The sequence below is a fragment of the Phasianus colchicus genome, chromosome 5, assembly GCF_987193195.1.
Source record: "Phasianus colchicus chromosome 5, bPhaCol1.hap1.1, whole genome shotgun sequence".
Classification (NCBI taxonomy): Eukaryota; Metazoa; Chordata; class Aves; order Galliformes; family Phasianidae; genus Phasianus; species Phasianus colchicus.
The window spans coordinates 28660103-28686888 of NC_143440.1; the positions used below are offsets into that span (position 1 = coordinate 28660103).

The 26786-nt window shown below is 45.0% G+C and overlaps 1 protein-coding gene across 7 annotated transcripts in view; it reads left to right on the forward strand.

The window, feature by feature from the left end:
- SLC8A3 (solute carrier family 8 member A3) overlaps positions 1–26786 on the forward strand; it is a 100314-nt gene that overhangs the window by 9731 nt on the left and 63797 nt on the right. For 6 of the 7 annotated variants that reach the window (XM_090141113.1, XM_090141115.1, XM_090141114.1 and 3 more), the window contains exon 3: positions 8594–10405. In XM_090141113.1, coding sequence (XP_089997239.1) covers positions 8640–10405 — 1766 coding nt within the window. In that variant the 5' untranslated portion in view covers positions 8594–8639. The remainder of the gene's footprint in view (positions 1–8593; positions 10406–26786) is intronic. The other variant, XM_090141119.1, reaches the window with a different exon arrangement.

Here is a 26786-nt window from a genome sequence, read left to right on the forward strand (position 1 = left end):
ATTTAGGGTTACCAGCTCTAGGCTGCAATTCAATTGTCTACCCTTGACAGAACAGAGTGGGGCAGAGAGCTAGGCAGGACAGACCAGCAGGTGAAATGCAGACCAAAAGGTGAATAAACCTGTGCAGTAATGCCATAGCAAAGAACAAATCTCTGTGCTATAGAGATCAGAATGGCATGTGGGTTTGTACAGCCCGTAAGGAAAAATATCAGAGGGTGAGGGGAAAAGAAATGAAGGTGGGGCAGCAGATAGCTTGGAGACTGCTGCCACTTACTGTAATTGCTGTAACAGCTCAGCTTCCACTGTTTGTTGTCCATGTGATCTCTGCAATTACCATATGGTAAATATGACTTGAGTCTCTAGCAAATAACAGAGCTAATATTAAGAGAGAATCTGTAAACAGCTAGTGCGTAAATGAACAAAGAGCAGTAAACAGGCTGGACTTGAAAAGAATGAATTAATCATGCTAGATGTGAGGTTATGGGTGTTCGGTTTTCTTTTAAGCAGATGCAGAATTAACAGCTGAAAAAAAAAATACTGGAGGATTAAGATGTCTAAATTGTCAATAAAAGATACGTGGGGATACGTGTCAGTAAAAGCTGAGGGTGCTGTGTGAAATCCTACTTGAGAACTGCATTCAAATGGATGAATTTACAGGTTTTGGCACCTTCTGAGTGAAGTGGGAGGTATTTTGAGGATAACCCATATCAGTGTATTTTTCACGTCCCCTGCTGCGATCAGATCTGCAGAGGCAGTGAGTGTTACAGTGCATTTCACTCCTCTCAGTGGGAGACCTGACTTTTGGGTTGAAGCTCTGGAAATGTCACTGCCCTCCTTTGTGTGCCAGCCGGCACAGCAGTCCTCATGCAAGCATCGGGTGTGCAGAAAGAGATGGTGAGACCCTCAAAGACAAGGAAGGCAGCTTGTATGCATCGCTTTAGATTTAAGCTTCGTAACAGTCCAGCTCCTCTTGAAAACTTGTTTTGGAAACCAGCTTTGGTGCGAGCAGGCACTCCCAGATATTAGGCTGCTGCTGACCATCTCAAAGGAACCAGGAGCAGAGCAAGATATATATGAAAGGGCTGCCTGGGCTAATTTATAAAGATTAAAATAAATTTGTGTGCTGCGGCCAAAGAATAACTGTGGAGGAGAACAGCTATTTACAAGTATTTGAAGCATGTAAATCTCAGGCAGGGAGGAGAGTGGTTGAGAGTGCTCCAAGGACATGATAATGAGAACTAGCGGCATAAATTTCCTTAATTTCATCCTAAATGTAAGGAAGACGTCTGAAACCTCTGAGATAAATTACACTGTGGCACAGAGTCTTTGGGGAGCTGTGGAAGTGCCATCACTTGGGTAATTTAAAACTGGGCCGGACAAAGTGCTGGGAAATAGCGTTCACGAGGGGAACAATGCAGCAGTGGTCCCAAAGGAACGGGCCAGACAACTCTTCTGGTTCTAATTTGACTAATGCTGTGAAGTCTGTAGTAATTGGGATAAGCAGGAGCCTTTCCCTTCTACTCCACTTCTGTGCCTGTTTCACAGAGGATCGTAGAAGTCTTCAGTTTATTGTGACAAACACTGAGCTTCTCATTCTGCTCTGCTTTGGTGAAGGTGGTTTCTGAAGCATGGCCTTCTCTCCCTCCCAGCTCCTTGTTGGCTTCTGCCCCTTCTCCCACCACGCTGCTTACACTGCGTCTGCCTCCATTCACTTTTTAATGAATGTTTTCTTCCTCTCTGAGCCAGGAGTTGAGTCCTTCTGAAAAGAACTGTGGAAGACTCGTAATTTCTTTTGTGCGTAATTGGAAATTTTGGTTAAAATGTACTTTTGTCTGTGTTCAGACCAAAAATCAGAAATACTCATTTTTCCCTTTCTTTGAGGGAGGCATTGAGGAAGGAGGCCATATTAGGAGGGTTGGAGTGGTGCATGGATGAGCACCGATCTGGCTGCCCAGCGCCAGGCCCCGGGTTTCTTCCCTGCTGCTCAGTGCAACAACCCCAGCACATCACCTGGCTTGCTCTGTTTGCCTCACATGAGTGTTTTCTGCCAGAAAACTTCTTCAGATATATTTTTCTTAACTAATTCTGCATCTGAAGAGTGAAATATGACCATAACAGTTTTTCCCCTTCTTCATTACAAGTTAGCACACCTCTACATACAAATAACTACTGTCTCCACAGCACAAATGTGCTGTTGACAACAAATCCTAAGGTCTTTAATTGTAGCTACTGCAGACCTGTCACCAGAACGCTAAACAAATGTCACGAGTTGCCACTGTCATCCCTCCTGTAGGCTGCTGTGAGCCACCAGGTGATAAGTTGCACTCCGATGGTGGTGCCTGAACCATCAGTATAATATGTCCACGGAGCAGGAGCAGTAAATAACATGCCGTGTGTGCTGCCACAGGCACTACATAAAATGTCTTTTACTGATGAGAAGTTTTCCTCACATGTCTAGAATCAATTTTTTATTTTTTTTTTTCTCTTTACCCTTCCCCAAATGGTCTTTGCTGCTCTTTGTAACCCAGCAAGACAGAGCAGTGAAAACTGCCTTCAAACCTGTGGCTCTGATGGAAGCTGTGCTAGCCCTTGCTGTGAATAAGGGCTGGGTCAGCAGTGTGACCCAGTGAAAGGCTTCCTTCAGTGCCTCCTCACGTGCTTTTGCACAGAGTGTAACCCACAGTGCTGGGTGAGTGGCTGCCTGCCTGGCGATGCTTGGGGGCCTGGCTCCAGGAGCTCTGGGCTTTGCAGCACGTGTCTCAGCAGAGCAAGGCAGCTGTAATTTTTTAGCAGGATTGAGAGTGAGGAAGTAAAATGCCCGGCCAGTCAAGTGCAGAGTGTGCGGTATGGGAAGGGGACAATTAAGTATGGGCATCTTTATGGGCTGGCTATTTATGGCACTGCTTCTCTAGGAGCATCACGGATACTAAAATACAGAAGAAACATCATAGAGCAGTTCCCTAGGGTGAGTTGAGCATTTGGAGATTGCTCTAGCTGTCCATGGACTTGTGATTCATTTAGGCCATCCTCTGGGATCAGCTAATGTAACTGGATCCTGTCACTGCAGCATTTCTGTAGGGAAATATTAGACGTCAGTTGTGTCGATTAACGTCCCTTTAGAATGGAAGAAACCACTCAAATTAGTAGAGGCTCCAGCTTGTCCGTATTAAAGACTTGCTACAAGGTCTAGATTTTTTTTACAGTAGCTATGTGCACGATCTTGAGAGGAGAAAAAGGGCTTTGGACATGTATCGAGGGGTTATTCTGTAGGCAGCTAATTCCAGTTTTGGGCATGTTTCCTGTGGAGCACAAAGCAACAAGCAGCTACAGCTACCTGCCATAACTTTTCTATAGAGCCAAACTCTGGAGATATCATGGCCTAAGCATGATTTATCATGCTTTTTCCCTCATAAAATACGGGTGGTGCAGTAGTAGGGAGCTGTACAGCTGTACAATATCCAATGTTAGATGTGTTCCTGTCAGATAGGTGCATGCCATCAGTGGGATTACTTAAGGCCTCACATGTGTTTGGAAATTTGCATTTGTCTGACACAGTGGATCTAATTACACTGCTCTGGCTTTTGGATGGCGGATAAATCTTCATTTACACTTTGAGTCCTGTTGTAGTGATGAGCAAAGGACTAGATGGCACTTGAATGATGATGACTGAAAAATATACTGTGTTTTCTATTAAATACTTCTTATGGTTTTATTTTGGTGAACGAAGGAGTGCGAATCAGGAACAATACTTATGTGAAAAATTTGTGTTCTTTGGCAGAAAGGCTATAATTTCCTTTTTTGCTGATGCTTATTAAAATCTTATGCTCAGTCAAAAAGCTTTTATGTGCTTTGGACTGAGGAATGTGAGAAAATTTTTAATTTTTCTGTGTTATTAAGATGAACCTCATTTCTGTCTCCTCCAACTTGGGAGCAGGACTGTAAGATAAGATGGATAGCAGTACCGCATCCGCTCTGCTCTGGGGCAGATGCTTGTCAAGCAGACAAAGCCCTTGATCTTGAGATGTCTGTGTCTGGACCTCGAGCATCACCCACGCCTGAGTGGGGCTCAGCCAGCACTTGTATCTGATATGCACCATTTCCTGTCTAGGATGGAGCCAGAGCGAGAGAGGATGCATGGCCCCAGATGTGCTCCGTGTGCCTCATGTTTGGGGGTGGGAGGGAGGTGCCAGGCAACCTAATATTATTTGCAGGTCAATTTCAAAGGTTCTAGTTTTTATGATAGTTCAGGGAGAGTCTTACCTAAATTAGAAATGAGTAGGAACTTGAAGCTTTGCCTTTGATTTTGTATTTACTGAGCGGTAATCTTGGGAGTGTGGTATGTGGAGGGTTACTCCCTGTTACCTTGCCTCTTCATTTGATTTCTTGTCATGAATGCTTCATTTTGAAAATATTTTTGTCTAAAGAGTCGTGTGAGGAGATGTATGCTTATGCTGAAGTGCAGGAGATCAAATCAATACAGCCTTCCCAGCTCCCTGCCTTGCCATAGGTCTGCAGCAGAAAAACCACCAGTCTTCTGAAACCTAGCTGTTATAAAAGATGTAAGGAGCTTGATAGTTATCCAAAGTCATTTTCAATTGCAAGCTTAATAGTGACAAACATGGTCCGTGTTTCCTTCTGGACTGTCTCCAGAAGTATTTCAAGAACTGATCTTTTTATTTATGGGTTTTATTTATGGATTTACAGGTCACACAGCCACACAGTTGTCAACTCTTGTGGAAGGAGTTTTCCCCACTATAATAACTATTACACACCTTCCCAGAGCCTTCTTATTGAACACCAACTCCTCCTGCGCTCGTCCTTTCCACTTTTTGTCTCACTTGGCACCAACAGGATGCTTTCAGAACTTATCCTATCAGATAGGGAACAATTCACTCAGAACCACTGCCCTTATTTGCATGTATTCAGTGCATTAATAATAATAATAATAGTGGGGCTGAGATCTGTGGAAGAAAATGATGTCTGATGGCAAAGAGATAGCAGAAATCAGCAGAATCATGATCTCAGTGGTATAAAGCCAAAGATCAGCTGATGCCAACTGACTTTTCACCGCTGCTGATGCAGCCTCCTGTTTGCAACCTGCAGGGGCTGGCCCATGGTGCAGCTGGAATTTCATCTCTGCTTTGTTGGGCTGGAGCTGGAGGAATGACACCGTGCCACCTCCTGGGTGGCAAGCTGTGTCTCTGGAGTATGCTGCCAGCCCACCCCAAAGCTCCATCCTCAGAGGGAGTGAGTGGCTCTCATTGCAGCTAGCCCTGCTAAGATCAGTGCTGTTGCAGGGCCATAGATAGGGAGAGCTGTGTCTTCCTCCTGGGAAGGCTACAGCTATACAGGTCCACAGCTGTGGTGTTGAGACTGGTTGTAGGAGGTGCACGTGGGGCAGACTTGCATCTTGTGTAAGCAGCCTTGCTGACCTAGAGCTACAAAGTGAGTTTTGAATCTTCCATCCTCTGACCGCTGAATGGTAAAATTGTTTCCTCAATATTTTATTAACGGCTGTTTTAAAATTTAATAGTTTTATTCTGCACTTTTGCACCAGTTCCCAAGTGTGGAAAGGAGGAGTAAGAATGCTTTCCTGTGCTTTTCAAATGGGTTTGTTTAACTCTGTGTTAATGAATGCATATTAAGATCTTATTAGGCAGTTTGTCCATGGGCAAAGTTTCTGTTGATGTCATTGGGGAGCTTCATCTGCATCAGAGAATTGCAAGATCAGGTCATCATTTCAGAAAATGATTGTGACCTCCACTTAATGTTAAAGTGTTTGTCAAGGCAAGTGAAAAGCAATGGGAAGACATGCTCCCAAATTCTGAAATTTTAGTCTACAACCAATAGCCTGAGTTTGGATGTCCAAAAGGAGGTTGTTTTTGAAATAATAATAATTTGAGGAATAATAATAGAATTAGGTTATGCTTAAAATCAAATATAAGATTAAAGGACTGGGAAGCTCCTGGAGTGACTAGCGTGACTGGTGACAGGAACCATCCCAGCTTTATGTGGGATTGGCAGACAGTATCAATGACACAAGGTGGCTGTACCACCTCATGGTGGTGGCAGCAATTAGTTTCAGTTTAGTCATTGTACTATTCCTAGACAGGGCTCTGAATTTATGTAATAATTAAACTCTTAAGTCATTTTTGGAACCAAATTTAGGTGCTTCAGTCACATAGATGGTTCTGAAATGACTCCTGTCTTTCTGTCAGCCATTTCTACATGGCTGATCCTGGAGGACACTGCACCTACTGGCTGCTGTTCAGTTAACGAGATGCTGGAAGAGTCAAGAGGCTGGTGGATATGTGCCAGCAATTGCAGCACAGAAAGGGATGAGCTGATGTGCTTGGGGTGTAACAGAGCTGTTGTGTGCGCGTACCTTGAGCCAGAGGCACCTGGAACTTGTCATCTTGATGGGGATGTGCATGCATCTTCCCTGCAGCTTAGGGATGGGCTTGTTGCTCATTGTTTCTCTGTCTGTTTCTAAGGGATTCCCCTGGGTCTGGTAAAATACCCTGTGGAGAGGGAGGAAAAACAAAGTGGGAGATGGGAGTGTTAAACTGAACCCAAGTTGCACATGCTGGCTGGGTAGCTCAGTCTTCCCTGCAAGAAGGGTGGTGATGAGATAGAGGGATTGGGGCTGCGCCCCCCACCCTAGGCTGTGGTTTCCCCAAACTGTGGGGGCTGGGCTGGGATGAAAAGGAAGATAAATAGTCTACTTATCTTCTCTTTCAAATGCCTAATATGAGAGAATCTGTCTCTTCTGAATTAGTCCAGGTAACATGAAGAGGTGTATTATTTTTTCATATCAAGGGTGTCAGATATGGATTTGTGATCCTGATACTGCATAATCAATTCTTTCCCCTCTGCTGTGCTCTGTCAGGGATGGTTTTGCTCATTTGCAGTTCTTGTTCACGCTTTCCTTCCTGTTTTGCTTGTCTTCATAGATTTTTATCTGAAAGTTGAAAAATCTTTGTTGATACTGGGAAGATAGCACCGGCTTTTTGGGAAGATGTGAGTGACACAACGTGACGATAAAACAGCCATTTGAGATGCATTTCTTAATGTTGATAATGTTAAAATGTTTCCTGGAATCCATACAGTGCAAAGGAGAGGTGGGACCTCCACAAGGACTGGGGCCAGTTAATCCCTTTGAACTCTCTCCATCCCAAGGTTAGGCATTTGCTCTAAACTGACTGTTTGGATGCCCTCTCTAGAGCATGGAGAGAGACAGTAAAGGACAAAATCCTTTCTAGAGATGTGCATCTTAAATAGTTCTTTTGGATTAGATCATCCCCAGGAACTGGCTGTCTTTTTCCTCTAACAACAAAGAGAGCCTAGGCGACTTAATTTAATTTACTGTCCAAGATTTAGATAGTTACAGTAGGGGAAATGAATCCCCATCCTACTGATTTAACAGTACAAACCTCAATGAATGTTAGTGGGAGTTAAGGCTCTTGAACCTTCCAAGTGCTTTAGATAATGCTGTTATTAAGTTTGATGTTTCCTGTGAGATACTTGGCTCTGGCTGGACTCACAAATGTGATTTTTCAGCTAAGCCTGAGACCAAATTCTTCCTGGCGTAAGGGGAAAAGAGTAGTGTGCGAAGGGCTGAAATTCTGCTTTCAACTGGTGCACGTCCTACAGTGATGCAGTCCATAAGGAACACTACTGTGCAATGATACACCAAATCTACATGATACACCATTTGGCTTCTTTGTTTTTACCTAGTGTTTCAGGTTAGATAGTACTTTCACTTTAGAAGATATTTGAAAATGCATTAATTTCTTAGGGACACAGAAAAAATCTTTGTAGGTACAATTTACTGTATCTTAAGTCTCTTTCTAATATAGTGTTTTTGTAGGTTTTCTTGCCCTTTCAAAAGTGGGATTCGTGATGTAAAATGTGACCCTCCAGATCACAGTGACAAAGCTAGTGAAAAATGGCCTTTAGAGCCTTACCAAACACAGTAGTCTTCTGCCCTATTTTCCTGCTGACATCTTTACCTCCTGATGTGGGGGCCTGTGCTTCAGAAGCTTAGGGGAGCCCTGGGGTCATTCTGCAGCCTATAGGGAGGTTCTGGCCAGGGGGATGTTTGGCCACTAAGGTACTCCATAACTTAATTATGTCCTACAAATGGACTTAATTTGGAGTCTGAAAAATCTCCTTTTGTTCTAGTGATTCCTTGACTTGTCTTATCCCCTTGGAGGTGAGACAGGGTTGCCTTCAGATTAGGTTTCTTGTGTTGAGCTTAAACACAGCATTCTGGGGAACATGATAGCATCATTAGGAGACTGACAGCTGAGCTAGCAGTATTCCTATGGCATACGCTCCCGGTCAATTGTGGGCTGTTGCGTAGTTTTCCTCTCAACTAGTTTTCTAGCAATTCATCCTCATCTGCTGGGCAAGTAAATGCTGCAGTTTGTTACAGTCCCTGCTAAATGGCTTCTTCAAAGTGACAGAGAGACAACCTTTGCATCTCTACCAGTACTCTTCCATGGTGAGATACTGAAGTGCATTTGGATTAATGTTGCATCTTCCTTTTCTCTCATGCTTCCCTCCCCCCTCTCTGTTTTGTTTGTTTCAGGTTCTCGGCCCTTTTGGATCTACACAGTGGAAGTTGCATCTTGTGTATGGCGTGGTTAAGCTTGCAGCCTCTCACCTCGGCCTTCCTCCATTTTGGGCTGGTTACTTTTGTGCTGTTTTTGCATGGTTTGCAGGTGGATGCTGGCCTGACGGGAGACTCTACCAGTTCAGTACAAAACAGCTCGTGTTCAGGATCTTTTGACTGCAAGGAAGGTGTTATCCTGCCAATATGGTACCCAGAAAACCCATCCCTTGGGGACAAAATTGCCCGTGTTATTGTATACTTTGTAGCACTGATCTACATGTTCCTTGGAGTCTCCATCATTGCAGATCGATTCATGGCATCTATAGAGGTCATTACATCACAAGAGAAAGAAATCACGATTAAGAAACCCAATGGAGAGACCACAACAACAACCATTCGGATTTGGAATGAAACTGTTTCCAACTTGACCCTCATGGCTCTGGGCTCCTCCGCTCCTGAGATCCTTCTGTCTCTGATAGAAGTGTGTGGACATGGATTCATAGCTGGAGACCTGGGGCCATCTACAATTGTTGGCAGTGCTGCCTTCAATATGTTTATCATCATTGCCATCTGTGTCTACGTGATCCCTGATGGGGAAACCAGAAAGATAAAACACCTGAGAGTTTTCTTTGTCACAGCTGCATGGAGCATCTTTGCTTACATCTGGTTGTACATGATCCTTGCTGTCTTCTCTCCAGGTGTGGTTCAGGTCTGGGAAGGTCTGCTCACGCTTTTCTTCTTTCCACTTTGTGTTCTTCTGGCTTGGATAGCAGATAGACGCCTGCTTTTCTATAAGTATATGCACAAAAAGTACCGTACTGACAAGCACAGGGGCATCATCATAGAATCAGAAGGTGATCACCCTAAGGGAATTGAGATGGATGGCAAGATGATGAACTCCCACTTTCTGGATGGAAACTTAGTGACTGTGGAGGGGAAAGAGGTAGATGAATCTCGCAAAGAGATGATCCGGATCCTTAAAGATCTGAAGCAAAAACACCCGGAAAAGGATTTGGACCAGCTGGTAGAAATGGCTAACTACTATGCCTTGTCACATCAGCAGAAGAGCAGAGCTTTTTATCGCATTCAGGCTACCAGAATGATGACAGGGGCTGGCAATATTCTGAAGAAGCATGCAGCTGAGCAAGCCAAGAAGAGCACCAGCTTGCATGAGGTGCGGCCGGATGAGCCTGAGGAATTCATCTCCAAAATTTATTTTGACCCGTGTTCCTATCAGTGTCTTGAGAACTGTGGTGCCGTTCTCCTGACTGTGGTTCGGAAAGGAGGGGATGTGTCCAAGACCATCTACGTAGACTATAAAACCGAGGATGGCTCTGCCAATGCTGGTGCTGACTATGAGTTCACAGAAGGGACTGTTGTCTTGAAATCAGGGGAGACCCAGAAGGACTTTGCAGTGGGAATTATTGATGATGACATCTTTGAGGAGGATGAACATTTCTTTGTGCGGCTCAGTAACCTCCGTGTGGTGGACAGTGAGGAACCTCCAGAGCTCGGTAACTGCCCATACCCAAAGGCCATACTGGCTTCTCCTTGTGTGGCCACAGTGACTATCTTGGATGATGACCATGCTGGCATCTTCACATTTGAGTGTGATGTTATACATGTCAGCGAGAGCATTGGTGTGATGGAAGTCAAAGTCCTAAGGACATCAGGTGCTCGGGGTACAGTCATAGTGCCATTTAGGACAGTAGAAGGGACAGCAAAAGGTGGTGGAGAAGACTTTGAAGACACTTATGGGGAGTTGGAGTTCAAGAATGATGAAACTGTGTAAGTACCCTATTCATTCTTGTTCCTCAGTCTAGTTTTGGTGTTTAACCTCACATTTTGCCCCTGTTACAGGTGAATGCTGACAAGGGACAGGCTCCTTTCTTCAGCTTTCCTCCAATTTCCCTACTTACCTCTTTCAGGCAAGAACCGACAGCAGGATTTAAGATCTCAAAGTCTTTTGTCCCTTCCCTCTTGGGAATAACAAAGTGAGGCTTAGAAATACTGCAGGGGACAGGAGAAAAAATATTTCATTTTATGAGGTCCTATACTCATGCTATGGGTTAATGGTGAGTTGAGGTAGAGGAGAAGGGGGGGCTTTTAACTGGCTGGGCAAATATGGGAAAGCCTCCTTTTGAAAAAAAACATAGAGGGTAGAAAAAATCCTTGATATCCCCACGTGAAAATTTTACAACAGTTATTTCCACACAACCAAGAGCTGCTCAGTAGATATGGGGCTTTATTCTCAAATGAACAACACATCATACCCGCGTCCTTAGGCTTCCTGTGCAACTTGCAGGTCTGTGTGGCAGCTAATTCAAAGCATAGCCGCAGCTGCAAGCTGTTCTGCTGGACTTGTGCAACCCTTATAGTATTTATGTCCCCTTGGTCTACCCGTATTCCCCATGTCACCTTCTCTATGATCTCCCTATATCTGTTTTTTTGCTACCTGTGGTTTTTCTCCTCGTAAAATACCATGGCAATTGGCAGTAATGGACTAAAGCACTGCAGCTCACAGCCTGTCCATGTGGCTCTATGACCCAGTGTTTTCACACAGAATTAAGAAAGGAAGCAAAATAGTCTGCACCAGTCCTGTTAATTCAGCTCTTTTATTACGTACAAAGTAGCTGATACGAAGCTAGGAAGTAATAAAGACCAGAGAGGCGATAATGGCTAATTGCTTTAAGTACCTGCTGTTAACATTAGTGGGGAATGAGAAAAATACCTTAGCTGAGCAGGGAGAGGGAGGGGGTGTGAACCTGGTGCTAAAACTCCCTAGTGTTAAGTGCCTAGGTTGCTCTTGTTAACGCCTAATCACTTGAGCCATCAAAAGAGGAATTGTACAGACTTCAACTGGCATCAGAGAAAGGAAATCTTTGTACCCAGTCTCCCTGTACAGTATCCTAAAGATGTTAATGTGTATGTATTAAATGCCATGGAATAGGGATGCCCTAATTCAGAAGCACCTTCTGCCTTAGCCTGCTAAACCACTTAATCCAGCTAATGTACATGGTCCTCATGCTTGATTGTAAGCACGTGTTCTTCCATGTTAAAAGAACAGAAGTTCCTGGTTGGCTGGATTCAACCACAAGCAGATAAGAGGAAGGATCAGCTGTGAATCTGGCCTTTTCAGGGAGATGGGCCAGGCAAGTTAGTCTCCTAAATTGTCCCTCAAGCTAACTGCTCCAGGGAAAGCAAGGAAGAATGTCGACTGTGTGGATGCAGTCTTCTGTGAGACTACATACAGTGTCATATGTACTACCATGCTTCACTCAGATCTTGAAGAAAAAGGGCTTTAAGGTCCATCAGTGAGAGGCTAATATATTTGGGGTACCAGAGAATAAACCCAAGTGCTCCATTTGCCTTCCTGTTGGTAGGAAATTTCTGCTTATCTTAGAAAAGTCAGAGCATACCCACATAGTTGCTCACTTGCATTAAAACAAATTACATTCAACAGGACCACGTATGTTCCTGTAGAACAGACTAATGATGAGGAAGGTAGTCCAGAAAACAGATGTGCTCTGGGTGATTAATTTGCGGCCCAGAGAAGATGCCCCAGAGCACAGGTTGGACCTTTGTGTGGTCAAAACAATGTCCCTACCTAACACATAATGTGTCCTGCACTTCTGTTCAGAAGGCTGCTGGGAACAGTTTCCAGTCCACAGGGAATATGGGGCTAATGGAGAGAAATTTATTTTGAAGTTATATTAATTTTAACTTCTATGTGGTTGGCAACCCTGCCCACAGTGGCGGGTTGAAACTAGATGATCATTATGGTCCCTTTCAACCCAGGCCATTCTGTGATTAAATCAAACTAATAAACAAGGAGATGAGTCTTGTCAGCCTAACCATGTAGGCCTTTATCTATTGTTAGGTTTTGTTTTAACTGTTTAGGTCTTCTGGGAGTGGAGTTTTGGACTGGAAACACGTGAGAGTAGTTTTGGTAATCACCCCTTGGACTTAAACTCAGTGAACACAAGTCAGGTGCTGTACGTTGCCAGTTCTTTGCCGCTGTGCAGGCATCTACAATACTACTTTTCCAGCAAATGCTATCTAGTTTGGGTCATCCCTAGTTTAGAAGGACAGGTGCATGGGGTGTTTGGGGAAATTTTGCAGGTTCAGAGGGCAAAGTTCAAGTGTCTGGTGACTGCATTGTGCAGTATAGGGCTGTATGAAGACACTGGGTCACCAAACAGCTGGAGTTCTGCCTGGCTGGATGCTTTAAAGCCTGCCTCTTAAATGTCTTGCCACTGAGGGGAATCTACCACGAGGTGTCCCTGTGTGTTGAAGGGGAAACTGAGGGTCCACAAAACCCTGGGTAGAAGAGAAAAAACAGTGCTCAGTATGCAGTGCTAAGGATGAGTGGCCTAAAGGCAACAAAAGATCTTGTGCTTCCCACTTCAGCCTGCTGGTCAGACCCTTACTTAGGAAAGGTGAAACTTGAACCTTGTCCTCTTCCTCATGGAAGTCACAAAAGCTTTTTGGCTCAAGAAGGAAGCATGTGAATTGGCAGCCTCATGCAAACATGTAAGATAGTGTTGAGTTTTACTGTGGCTATGCATGTATGCTACTGCCACAAAGAAACGCTCATTGGCCTATGCCAGAAGAGGGCAAAAGCTGCATTTTATACTTAGCTCATTCTCTGATGGGAAATAAGAACCCTCAGATTGCATTCTGCAGTAGCAGGCTACCTGTAAGTAGATTTTAGGTCAGCCTCCTTGAGTGTAGCAATGCTTAAATTAATCTGAGGGACACTGGATTACACAGCATCTTTGTGATCAAACTTTTGGAGGACCACCGCTTACCAAATCCTGAGGACAAATGGTGGCTACAGCGAGTGCTCTCCCTTTAAACAAAGTGGAGAAGGGGTCTTCCCTTAAGTCGATCAGGTAAAGTTAACAATTATTGGACTTGTCCTTAAGAGGCTTTCCCTGAGGTATGTGGGACTGAAAAAAGCTGAGTAGCTGTATGAATTACAGATAAGAGGGAAATGGATCCTGCCGCCGGCTCTTGCTTTCTGCCTCTGTGATTCTTTCTAGATTAACAAGGTCAAAGTTTCCTTACTTACGTTTGGGTGGGAGCACAGAGGAAGTGTGCTGAGATGAGGAGACTCAGAACAATGTCATCATTACTGAAACATGCAGTGTGTGCGTATGAATGTGTATGGATGTTGGATAGCTATAAATCAAACCATAAGGTCTTGAATTCTGTCATCTGGCAAGAAGAGAATTGATCAGGTTTCGAACGTTTGATTCTGCTGCTGCTGCTTTTTCATTACACTTGTGATTTCTGAACTCCTGTTCCAGTGAGGATCAGATATGACCTAATCAGCTGGAGGACATTCTTAGTTCACTTGTTGACTAAAAGGAGGAAGCAAGCCCAAAACTTAGATTTTTTTACAAGATCACCAAACATTTTTTTCTATTAAATAATACTGTGTGAAAATAAGTTGGGTTCTTGGACGTGTGAAAATGTAGAAAGGTGATTGACCATGCGCTTTATCATGTCCAAGCAATACAGAAATCATTAAGAGATTAAGAGCCAGCAGCAAAAAGTGAATTGGATTTTAAAGGATTTTCTTTCTGCATAATAAAGGGAACTCTAAGCAAGTAAGGAAAGAAAATTAAAATTAAGTTTTATTGCTTTGAATTGGTTCCTCTGTTTAAAACTGTTTAAATTCATGTGAAAAATTATCTGTGTCTTGCTTTAGAAATTTTCAGAAAATGTACAGGTTACCAGGAGCTAACGAATATGCCAGCTGGAAGGCAAATTCTGCCATGGCCATGTCATTTGCTGCTGTTAAGGTTTAGGCTGAGAGATCTACTTTGTTGCTTGCCCGTGTTACTGGTTGCTTAATTATGTGTAGGATCTGTAGTCTAGTGGAAGTGTAGCCATCTGCCCTGAGACAATTTTCTCTGAATGTTGCCTGTGGCTCAAGTTGTGCAGGAGATACTGTGATTAAACTGGTATTAAATGTCTTGTGAAGTCAATCTGCAAAGTTAGCATGGCTGGTCTTTGGTACGGCCATTTACGTGTGTTAGGCAGAACTCACAGTAACAAAAGGCAGATAGTGCTAGAGATAAATGCACTGAGGACATCCTGATAGCCAGTGAAATTTTGTTTGATTTTGGCCTTTATGATTTGGAGATGAAGTTGTAAGTTTATACATATCCTTTCCTTGCCTGCTTCCTCCCAGAAAGCCTTGGGCCATCTCTGAGTGCATTCTCAGCTTGGTGGTCCTCCAAAGCAGGAGGCAATGGAAAACCACATGCACTTCCTCCTATTTGGAGGTGTTTGCTAGCAGGGGCATTCATGGGATGTGTTTGTGATTATATATGTGAGGGCCAGAGCTGTGCTAGAGACGGACCTGTTTCAGGTTGGCACTGTGTTCCAGGGATGGTGGCTAATAACTGCCCCAAGCAGCCACCATGTGCTGCTGCCTTCTGTTCTCCATGCTGTGCCACCATGTTTGGTGGGAAGGTCAGTAGTCACTCCTTTGCCTCCTTTCCCTCTCCTGTCCAGCCATGCTTGGACTCGGGGCTACCTAGGCCATCACCTCTTGCTCGTAGCCCTGATATGGTGGATGTTAGCTTCCCCCCATGGATCTAGTGGAGATAATAGTAGGGAAAGGTGAATGGCAGTTTCTGTGTGAAGGATGTCATACTGAGGTTGGGTGCAATTAATTATCCTTCCTTTCTGCCACTTGGTGCTTGAAGAAACTGTCAACTTAATTTGTTAATCTGATCACCTACGCAGTCATGGTTGTGGCATTTTGAGGAGAATGCTATTAACAACACTTAGCTCTTTTGCATGGTGCTTCCTCAGTAGATCTAAAGGCATTTTGCAAAGGAGATCAAGGGTTGTTATTTCCATTTTGTAGCTGGGGGAAAAAAGCAGAGAAAGTCATTTCTCTTCCCTCTGGATTATCCAACAGAGGCAGAGGCAGGAATAAAACTGATTCCCTGAACTGCTGGCCTATGCTCTATGCAGAGAAGGGCCTGTGTACACTAAGCTTGTAATTTCGTGTCACTGAAAACCACAGTGAATTTATGCAAATTCACTGACCTCTCCCCGGCTATCAGGAAGCAGACTGGTACAGTCCATCTTCCCCCCAGGCTGTCAACAGTAACCGCAATTTTGGGTGCTCATTTTCCTAAATTGAATTTTGGTCATATGGTACGGAGGTGTATGGGAATCTGAAGCCCTTGGTTTATCTATGTCAGCTGTAGTGACACAAATTAATGACCTAGGTCATGATGAAATTATTGTGATAATCTAGTCTGAACTCTTGTCCAGCAGCTCTCATGTACTCTGCGCTGCTCCTAATACTCTGGACTTGAAGTAGAACAGCTCTGAGCAAATTAAGACAGCAGTGGGAATTTAGGAAATGAGAATTTGCTGTATGAATCTGATAGTTTCCTTCTCTCAGGACGCTGTTCCATCCCATTTCAACTCTCTTGAGATTTAACTTCTAATGAATCCTCCAAACTCTTCTTCAGTCTGTTTCCATCAGAGGATGAGCTCCTTCTGGCTTTCTCTTCCTACACTTTCACATAAATTGGATGTTCTTGATTCCTATTTTAATCCAGATTAATGAAAAACAGTGGCAACTGTCTTTGAGAAGAGATAATGGCCTTGCAAGAAACAGTCAGAGATGCTCCAACATCGCACTGTGGCCTCATTTAATGACTTCCTGAACAGGAAAGAGAAGAGCAATTTTGTTTCTCACGGCTAGTTATCTCACCTGTACATCTGAAATTTTACTTGCTACAGGCAATATGTTCCTTGTAGACTCCGATTTGGTCACTTTACTGACAGTTTTGCATATAGTCCCAGTAAAGAAACAAATGAACAAACAAAAAAAAACCCAAGCAAACAAAAAAAAACCACCCAAACCACTCTAATGGCTTCCCCATTATGTTGCCAGTGGTGAAAGGCTGTTATATTTATTTCTTGCAGTGAAATTTTTATGTTAGAGTTTTTAACAGTAGCGGTTTCTGATTTAACTGAAGTCATTTGCACAGGTACCTGCTCTGAGCGTCTGCCTTAGTCTTGCCATGAGGTCTAAGTGGTGTGACCTGCAGGGATTAGTGTAAGGTGTCAGGGGACTGTTCCTGGGGTGTTCGTGAAGTCATTTTGCAGAAATGTGAGACAGTGACACCATTCTGGGAAGAAGAGAAGCCCTGAGCTGACCTTTACCTTCCCAGATAGCCTCGTTGGCAGGTGTCGAGTGGACATGCCATCCATTCATGAAGAGGGACAAATGCCATGCTGTCTCAGGGACTGTGACTTCTTGCCTATCAAAGGTGCCATTTATATGAATTAATGTAACGGTGTTAAACAAGGCGGCCTGGGACCCCAGCTAACAGAGAAGCATAGACTAGTGGGTGGCTTTTCCAAGTTGGCGGATGCTCCAGAGAAGTCCCTGTGAGCCTGATAGGTTCCTAAAGTAAGGGCCCTCAGAGGGGCAGCTCTGAGTTATCAGGGAGGGTAGCGATGTTCAAAGTTTAGAGCAAACACAGGGAAATTCATTGTGCCAAACAACACAGCCAAGTTCTGGATTTAAAAACAATCCAACCAGAACTGATCCAAGATAAAAACAAGCTTACTGTGTGTTGAGTGAGTTTTGCCTCCTCCTGAGTCATGCAGTTCTGCACAAAGCACCTTTGGATGAGTGGCCAATAGATGTGCATTTTACATGTGGGATTGCAGAGCACAAATCACATTTTTTTGCCCACTTACAAAAAGGAGGAGAAGGCACAGTTTGAATAGCGCTGCCTCGGGGCTGAGAGCAGATGCTGGGGCAAGGCTTGGCAGACTTTACATCACTCAGTACAGGTATGGGTTGAGATTTTTTTTTGTGTGATTTTTGTTTGTTTTGTTTTAAATCTCCAGTGGGAGCATTAATTACAGCATCACTTCAATGCCTCTCTAACTTTTAACAGATCAGAATGCAAGCAAAGTTTCCAAGTAAAATATGGGCTTATCCTTTTCTATAGAAGATAAGGAGGCAGAATCTAGAGTATCCTTGACAAGAGGTCCTCCAGCACATTTTTGTTGTGTCTAAATAGAAGCAGCTGGCCTTGGTGAAAGAGGGGCAGCTTTTTCAAATAAAAGGGGAATTGTCTGTTGCTAGCAATGTGGCTTGTTTCTTATTTACCTCATGTCAGGATAAACTATGATGGTAAAAGAACTTGCTGCTCTAGCTGTTGTGAGCACTGTGAACCAAGTTCACCCTCTGTTTAGCTTCAGTGAAAACAGCAGATTTAAAGCTGGGAGGAATCTGGACTGGTACGTGCTTACAGCTGTCCTGGCAGATGGACCGCTGACAGATGAGGCCCCTCAGGCCCAAGCCTGGATGCCAGCATTTAGTGCTGCTAGCTTTTCACCTGGAGCCAGCTCTGCTGCTGAGCAGGCACTGGTGCTCCCAGCATTGGGCCTTTTGAGTGGACTGTGCTGCTCTCAGGAATAGATCAACACCAGCTAACTGGGAGTGATGGCTGTCCTTTCCACTTGCTAGCTCTTCCCAAGTGGTGGTGTTGAGCTCTTCTGGTTATTCATGGAGCCTGGGGTTTGGCACTGCATCCCACGTGAATAAGAACCATTGCTCTGATCTCCTGGTTTCTCTGTTAGACCATGGAAGATCTCCTCCAGTTCTTAGGGTTTAGTGTTTTTTTGCTTGTTTGTTTATTTTTGTCTCTTTATTGTTCATCTCACCAAACAGAGCTTCCAAGGGTGGCTGCCTTTGCAGCTCTGGTGTTGAGCATGTCCAAGTGGTTTGCCTACTGCTGTACCTCTTTAGTGCTCCGTGTAAAGGCATGTTGTTAAAGTGAAATGTGCTAGAAATTACCTTTTGTGCTTCTGTGTTTCTTTCCATGAGATAAGCAACACAACCAGGCCGTACCCTCATAAAAACCACCACCTGAGCACGGTGCTGCTCAGCTTTTATCCTAATGCAACAAAGCCATCAATATTTAATGCAGAAATTCTGCTCCTGTTATCTTTGCTGTACCTGTCTTCCCTCCTGAATTAGTCTCTCCTTTACTTCATCTGCTTGATCGTGTGGGCTTCGTGCTTCTATCTCTTCCTCCTTTAGTAAAGATAACTGGGCTACAGTGCTGGTGAGGAAGAATATGCCAGGAACAGTGTACTGACTCTGCAGGAGTAAATAAGCACCCAGCTGTCTGCATCTAAGATATCAGAAGTACTTCTTTAAGATGCCCGAAGTATTTTTGGGTTGACTGTGATTTACTTCTGATAGCTCATAGTACTTTTCCCTCCACGACCACACTACAAAAAGAGAAAATGTGTGATTTGGCAGGTTTTCACAGATGTGTCCTGTTAGCTGACACCACCAGAGGTAGGCAGAGCTCTGAATAATGCAGAAACGCAGCAAATGGACTACATGTGAGCAATAACTGCCTGCCTGGCAGCCAGGCTTCTGGGGCTGGATGGGCTGTACACTGCAGAGCAGGGCTGCGTGCAGGATGGTGTAGCACGTCAGACTCCTGCCTGCTGCTTGGCACCACAGCAGCGTCAGCAGCTGCGCACCTTATCTCAGCACTGACTCTGGTGCCTTTCCTGCAGGAACGTCTTCATTTTCTATAATTAGCAAGTCCTTGGCATAACTATCTTCCTTGCTCTTTTTGCGGCCTGACAAGTGGAGCGGTGTTAGACGCAGGAGTGAGCACAGTCTGTAGGAGTCAAAGCTGATGACAGCTTCAGTAGGTCATTCCATTTTGTGGTGGGCAGCTGGTGCTGGCTTTCCCTTGAGGTGATGGAAAAAATAATAGGCTCAGGGGCCTGATTATCCCATCCTTTGTATGGTACAGAGCAGCAAAAAAAGGCATAGCAGATGTGACATCTCCGCTGGCTGTCAGTAAGTTGTAGGCAGAAGTCTTGGAGTAGAAGAGAAGCAGTTTCCCTGATGCTCAGCACCCAGAGGAGAGGCTGGGGGGTGACCCTGTTGCAGGGTTGCACCACTGCCTCTGTGTAACTTTGACAGTTGCTTGCAGCTCCATTGTGTTGTAGGATGGGCAGACAGGTAGGCTGTGTGTCTGATAGTCCCTACTGTTTTTGAGGACTCCTTCTCTGGGGGTCCTCAGCTTTCCTAAAGAGGCTGAGACCTCCCTTGTACATCAAGCCTGGCATGTCGTGCCTTGTGCAGCACTGTATCCGCTGAGCCTTGTGCTGGGAATTGACCCAGAAAGGGTCACTACCCACCCTGGAAATGGGCCATGACTGCCCTCAATGGGGTATTTCTCCCTTGGGATGTAGGGCAGGGAGTTTGATGTAGTGGCAAATCTGCAGAAGTGTCCCAGGGAAAAATACATGGCAACAACAAAACTTTTGCTAAAGACACCTCCCTTCCAATTTTGTTTGGGGAGGGAGAAGGTTTTAGTTTTTAAGTGAATTGCTGCGTGGTATAGCAGCCCACTCCCTGGAGGGTACATCTAATGGAATTAAAGGGTATCTCCATCTTGTTCTGGGCAGTGAGAGCTTCCTCGAACCACTGCCCAGAATACTTGTGAGACACCCTATAATTCAATTAGAAGTACCCTCCAGGGAACATATAATTATATCATATCTATGAAACGTAATGACAGCCCCCTCGTATCACATGGTGAGCAACTCTCTGCTGCTGCCCAGAACCTTTCACCGGTAAGGAACTAATCTGCTTAGCGCAGATTGAGCTCGCTGGTCTGCAGAGCTCACCCGCCTGCCGCTCAAGGGAATCCCTGCCAGCGGAATAAACCTGTTAGCAGTACGCCTGCTCCACCACCCCATATTCTCCTTCTACCCTCCAGCTGGGTCTGCTGTCCTCTGCCTTGCTGTCTGCTCTGACCAGTTTGCTCTCTGAAGTTTGCTGGGGAATCTGACGGATGGGAGGTTTCCCTTAACCTCTTCTTTTTGCCCTTTGTTGAGCAGTAACAGCCTGTGATAGCAAGTATGCTGAAGGGATTCAGCTGCAGAACAGGCAAGGTGTCCTATCTTCCTGCCCCAGCATGTGAATTTTGATAGGGGTTGGTGTGCTTTGGGTAAAGGAATAGTTATGCATAATTACAAACTCACCCAGTTCTCTCCAGCATTTGAGATAGTTTAAGGCTGGAATTGAGGAACACCAAATGTGACAAACGTGGAGGGGATTTCCATGGGGTACTGCAAGTTGAATTTACTCGTGCTAGCTTAAATCAGTCTGCAGAAAACTAGAGAGGGACGGTGAGGAGGGGCCATGGAGTGCCTTTGTGTAGCCTAAAGAAAAATCACATGGTGGAATTTCCTGTTGGAAAGTCCTCTGGGAAACAGCATCAACTGCCTCATGATCAAGAGACACCCCGTGTATGTTCAGGTCTGGTGGATGTATTGTATCAAGTCTACTGGCAAGGCTGTATTGCTCCAGCCCTCTGTGGTTCAGCTGCTCCAGACGGCTCTCCCAGGTTTGCCCATTCACGCAATTAATTAGTTCTATCTACCTGCCATGAGATTGTACTTGCTGTCAATGCTGTCACATCACTGGCTGTCAACCCCAAAGTGCCTTTTTGCCCTCGAATGCTGGAGCTGTGAGTAAGCTGGACACTCTGGAATATGAGACAAAAGCAGTGAAGAGGGTAGGGAAGGCACTGTTGGGAAGTGATGAAGGAAGTGAGTGACATTTGCTTCTGTTTGAGGCAGATGAATGTTGTGCTGACCTTGAAGGCATCTGATCCAAATCTCAGTATGTGTCCTTGCCTGGTGTTTCAGGGGTGTGTCACCAAATGTGGAGCAGAAGTGTGTTTAACTGGAGTTTTTCTCTCTTGGGGATAATTATACAGGTAGGGCCACTGTAGGGATATGTTCAGGGTTTGAGATGCTTAGGTGTAGATTGCTGAGTACTCTGGAAAAAGGCAGATGGAGAGTAAGGTGGTCAGAATGGTAAAGATAATGAATTGGGGTCGCTTGCACACAGCCTTGCTCTTCTCTCTAGATGTGGGATCAGGGTTCAGTTTCTTGTTGAGAGGCCAGTACTTCAGTTGGGACTTCTCAGTCAGCGGAGATGTCTTGGAGGTGGATTCAGATTGATCTCTGAGTTCCCACGCCATTAACTAGTAGGAGACAAAACTTCCAGCCTTGTTGAGGCAAACTAAAGAAAGGAAGGGCTATTTTCTGCTTCCTTCTTTTCCCTGCTGCTTTCTCTGCTCAGACCCCCAAAAACTATTGCATCTTGGAGCCTACTTTCTCCCACTGCCTATTCCTTATGAACACTTCAGATCACACTGGGAAGCCATCTGCTCTTTTTCAGGCATCAATGCCTTCAACTTAGCATAGTGCAGACTGAAGAAAGAAGCAGTTTTCCTGCCAGCGCACATCATCTCCTCCCCTCTTGGCATCCAGGTGCCTATAATGATGGTCCCTAGTTCTGAAGGTTGCTACAAAGTGAGATATGGCACAAAAGGAAAACTTGAACCATTATGTAGCCCCTGATGGCATTCAAGCACCATATCTTTGTTTAGAACAGGAGTGGGAGGTAGGCAAGCAGTTGTGGCAGGACCTTCCCTGCCTGTTAGGGATTATGTTTTCACTAAAGTTCTGGAGTAACTCTCACTGTTCACCTGCATTTGCATAAGGAAATTGTGGAACAACACTTTGGTTTTTAATTCTTTTACTGTCTGGCTCATGCTTAACTTACACAGAATCATAGAATCATTTCAGTTGGAAGAGACCCTTAGAGGCCATCTAGCCCAATTCCCCTGCAATGAACAGGGACACCCACAGCTAGGTCAGGGCGCTTAGAGCCCAGTCTGGCCTGACCTTGAGTGTCTCCAGGGATGGGACATCCACCGCCTCTCTGGGCAGTCAGACAGACGGTGCCTCACCACCTTATTGTAAAAATCTTCATTACATCCAATCTAAATCTTCCCTCTTTTAGTTTGAAACCATTTCCCCTTGTCCTATCACAATAGACCCTGCTAAAGAGTCCATCCCCTTCTTTCTTACAGCCCCATTTAGATACTGAAAGGTTGCTTTCAGGTCTCCCTGGAGCCTTCTCTTCTCCAGGCTGCACAGCCCCAGCTCTCTCAGCCTGTCCTTGTAGATGAGGTGTTCCATCCCTTGGAGCATTTTTGTGGCCCTCCTTTGGATGCGCTCCAACAGGACTATGTCTTTCCTGTATGGAGGACTCCACATCTGGATGCAGTATTCCAGAAGAGGCCTCACCAACACAGAGGAGCAGCTCACCTCCCTTGATGTACCCATGCAGCCTTGAGACTAGCAGCATTGGATGCAATGCCTGGCCTGTGAGGAGTCGTGTTGCTCTCATGACGTGCAGTGACTGCCAGAAGGGTGTTCAGGGAGCGGTCACATGGAGCTCAGCATAGGTGGGCTGTCAGCGGGAATGTTGGTAGGCCTCACGTCACGCTGTGCCCCACTGGCCTGGGCTGCGACAACGTGCTGGAGGCCATCTTCCCTGAGGAGACCGCTGGGAGCTGAATGTCAGCTGCTGCTGGAGGGCTGCTGTGGGGCTTACCGGAGCCCTGCCATTTATAGTACCTAACCCTGTAGCAGCTGCAGAAATATTTATTTGTCTGCTGTGTTTGCAGCCACTGGGCACACTGATCTCTCTGTCACACACACACACACTCCACGTATGTTGTGTCCAAGGTGAGGAGAGAAAAGTGGTAGGGCTGCTGTCTTCCTCGCTTGTGCTGCCTAGCCAGGGAGTGCTAGGATCCTTAAAAACTTGATCAGTCTAAGCATCCTTGTGCTGGGAGCCCAGGTGGGGTCTGGGCAGCTTTTGCAGGGGTGCAGGCTGGGGGCCATCTGGCTGCCAGCAGCTCTGCAGGCAGAGGCTATGCAGCGGGGAAGCTGCTCGCTTCAGGCAGCTCCAGCCAAATCAGGGTTGAAGTGGTGTATCGACTTATCAGCAGTGTGTAATTAACCATCAATCAGTGAACTCTATAAGGAGGATCGATATCAGCAACGCAGTGGATAAACCGCAATAGTGGGCACCTACGCATTGCTGTTGTTCAACTGTGGATTACTTAACAGCCTTCTATAAATGATCCCTTCGTGATAGTCTTACTTCGATGGTTATTTTGCCCAGGATGGACTCTATATATCCCCACCAGACCCGCTGGTCTCCTTGGACATGAGTCAGCAATGTAGCACATCCTCAGTATTAGCACTGTACATCTGCACTGCTGACCTGGGATCCCTATAAAAAGAGAAGCACGTGCATCCCTCTCGGGGGGAGGGGTAGGATGGGGCATCAGAGAAGATCTCCTTAAGCTGCCCACCTTCTGCCCTGCTTCTGAGGAGAGATGTGTCTGTATTGAGCTGGAATTTTCCAGCCGAAGTCCATTTTGTGCCTTTTTTTCTTTTCTGCATCTGGAACAGGTGAGATATTAAACATCTCAGCTGTTGGTTGTTAGACATAGCAGATCTCCCCAGAAGAACACAGCCAGCATTGTAGCATATAATGTTTGGCAAAAAGGTGGAAAAAGCAGAATTATATTGGAGACGTAGTTTGTGAGTTTTTCTTTTTCTTTTTTTTTTAAATGCTAATGATAAGAAGGGTAAAAGTGATACCCTTTTGAGATCTCAAATATTGTGTATTTCATGCAGAGTAACAAAACAGCCAGCCTGGATGTCTTTCAACCCTAATGCCTGGTTGAATTTCTTCTTTTTTCCGTTAGCGTTCAATTTTAAATAGAGTAGTCCTCTGAGGGCCTGAGCTGAAGCCTGTTATGTGTGATAGAAAGGCTCCTGCCTTTGGAGCGAGTAGAGGGATTGCATTAACCATGTCACTGCTGGTATTTGCTGTTCTCTTGACAAGGACAGTGTTCACCCAGCACAGAACATTTTGATGTCATTTTGATGTGATGGGATGGAAGAACGGAAGCCATGCAGTCATGGCAGCTTATATAAAGCACCCCTGCCCGGGCATCCATGTGCCATGAGGGCACATCAGTAAATAGACTTGAAACTGGGACAATTTTAACCAAGATCTGCAAAGACAGGAGTGCATGCAAGCATTGAAAATATTTAAGTCCTATGCTGGGTGGAAGAGCTTTCTTTTTCTTAGCTGAGAGGGTGTGGAGATTTCACAGGCCCAGAGGATGAGCAAGTAAAATTATCCTTGGGAACTTCAATTTTTCTGGTGGCGTTTCTTAGTGAAAAAAAGGAATAAAAAGGCAGTTTAAACACCTTCAGCTGCATATTTTTGTTTCTTCCAGTAACCTGAAAGTACAAGAAGAAGTGATAAGAAGATGCAGTAATCAGTAATAGCTGCAATTAGGGGCTTTTCCTGCAATTGTCCCTACTTCCCCTGGGTTTCAGTGAGAGTAGGAAATCTGTGTCTCTTCCATAGGCTTTCTTTGCCTCTGTAGGCATTAGGAAGTTTCCTCTGAAGTCTGTTGCTTCAGTCTTTGGAGGGGTTAAATCTCCATGATCAGGATAGGAAATGTGACACAGGAGATTAGATCTAGAATCCCATTTTGCTGCTGCACTGATGACAGGATCTTATCAGCCTGCCACTCTTATTTGATTACTAACACTGCTACTGCAGAAACTGAAAGGGAGAGATGGGAAGTGGCTATTGATTGGCAATCAATAGGATCTGAGGTGCTTTCATCAACCCCAGAAGACAGCACATTCACCTGCTAATTGCAGCCTGAAAATCCCAGAGGGGATGCTCTGGGCGCTGGTATTGGCATGGCTGCTTGTCGGGCTATCAGACCTACGCTGGAGAGATCAGTCTTGCAATTAGTGCTTTTGGCACTGGCCCCATGAGCTGTGCCATTCTGTGACAGCCACCCACACTCCAGCCTAAGGTTAGTGGCATTGACTGAATTCATCAAACGTACTCTGGGAGGAGGAAGAACAACTCAGTATTGTATGGTGGGGCAGACTGCGCTTACTGTTTGAATACTGATTCTTCATTAAACAATGGAGGCTTGTGCAGTTGGGAATAGGAGCAAGCGTCTGTGATCTTGAAAGAAGCTGGATGGAAATTCATTTTTTTTGCTTTTTTTTTTTCTTATGCATAGTTCTCTATTATCTTTCATCTCCTCTCCTTCTCCTTCATTTCTTGATTCACTTGTGATTTCATCTTCAAGTGCATCTTTGCTTCATATGCTTTAAAGTACCTTGGAGAAAGGAGCCAGGATTGGCAAGCAATGCAAATACAAGGAAAGCTGAGGGGTGCCATACATAACGTCAGCGTCACCTCCACAGCAGGAATATTAAGAGATTGTAAAGGACAGTCTCTTCCACAGCCCCCTGCATTCAGCATGCTGTTGTGGACACAGGCTCAGGTACAGATGGCCCATAAGCGACCAGTGACTGGAAGCTGGGTGCCAGTGGAGACCCTCTGCCCTTTCTTGAACTAGAGGTGATGCTGGGCAGGACCAAGATCCTACTTGCCATGCCTGGTTATCCTTGCAGAGCTGGTATGCTGCAGCCTAACACAGGGCCGTTAATGGCAAAGTGGGACATCACTGGGCCCAGCTAATGGTCTTTAATGCTCAGTGCACATCAGCATGACAGACATTTGATGGTTTTTAGCATTAGGCAGGGAATGTAGCTTTGTTCCGCACTAGCAGTTGCTGTTCAGCAATGGGAATGGCACGAAATGGAGACTTTGGACTGAGTTGCTGATGTAGATGTTCATGAATGCTATGTGTTCCAACCAAACCTGCTCTTCTTCTACTTATTCCTTATTCCTACTGTTAGGATTCCCCCACACCTGCACAGGCTGTTTGAAGCAGGAGCTGGGACAGACTGCTTAATATAGTTGAGAGCCCTTCTGAAATACTAAGGTAGGGTGTGATCATCTCCAAGGTTGAACCTCTGCCCCACAGATTGCTGGCTGGAGCTGCCTGGGGCAAATGTGATGTTTTTGCACTAAATCCAGTCCTGGGATGGAGAGCCTTCTTTCTTTTCTCGTGTTCTCCATTTAAGCTCATGAGAGGCTATTTTAAAAAATCTCGTTAAGTGAATGCTCCATTTGCATGATTAAGTCCTAGAAGTCAATAATGCCAAGCAGAACATTAATTTTGCCTCCAGTGTGTATAGTTATAAAGTGATATTTAATTACACAATTACAAACTGTTTATCTGATAATCAAATGTATTCTTAGTGTCTTCCACACACAGAGCTTCATATGTGAAACATCTTGTCATATTTT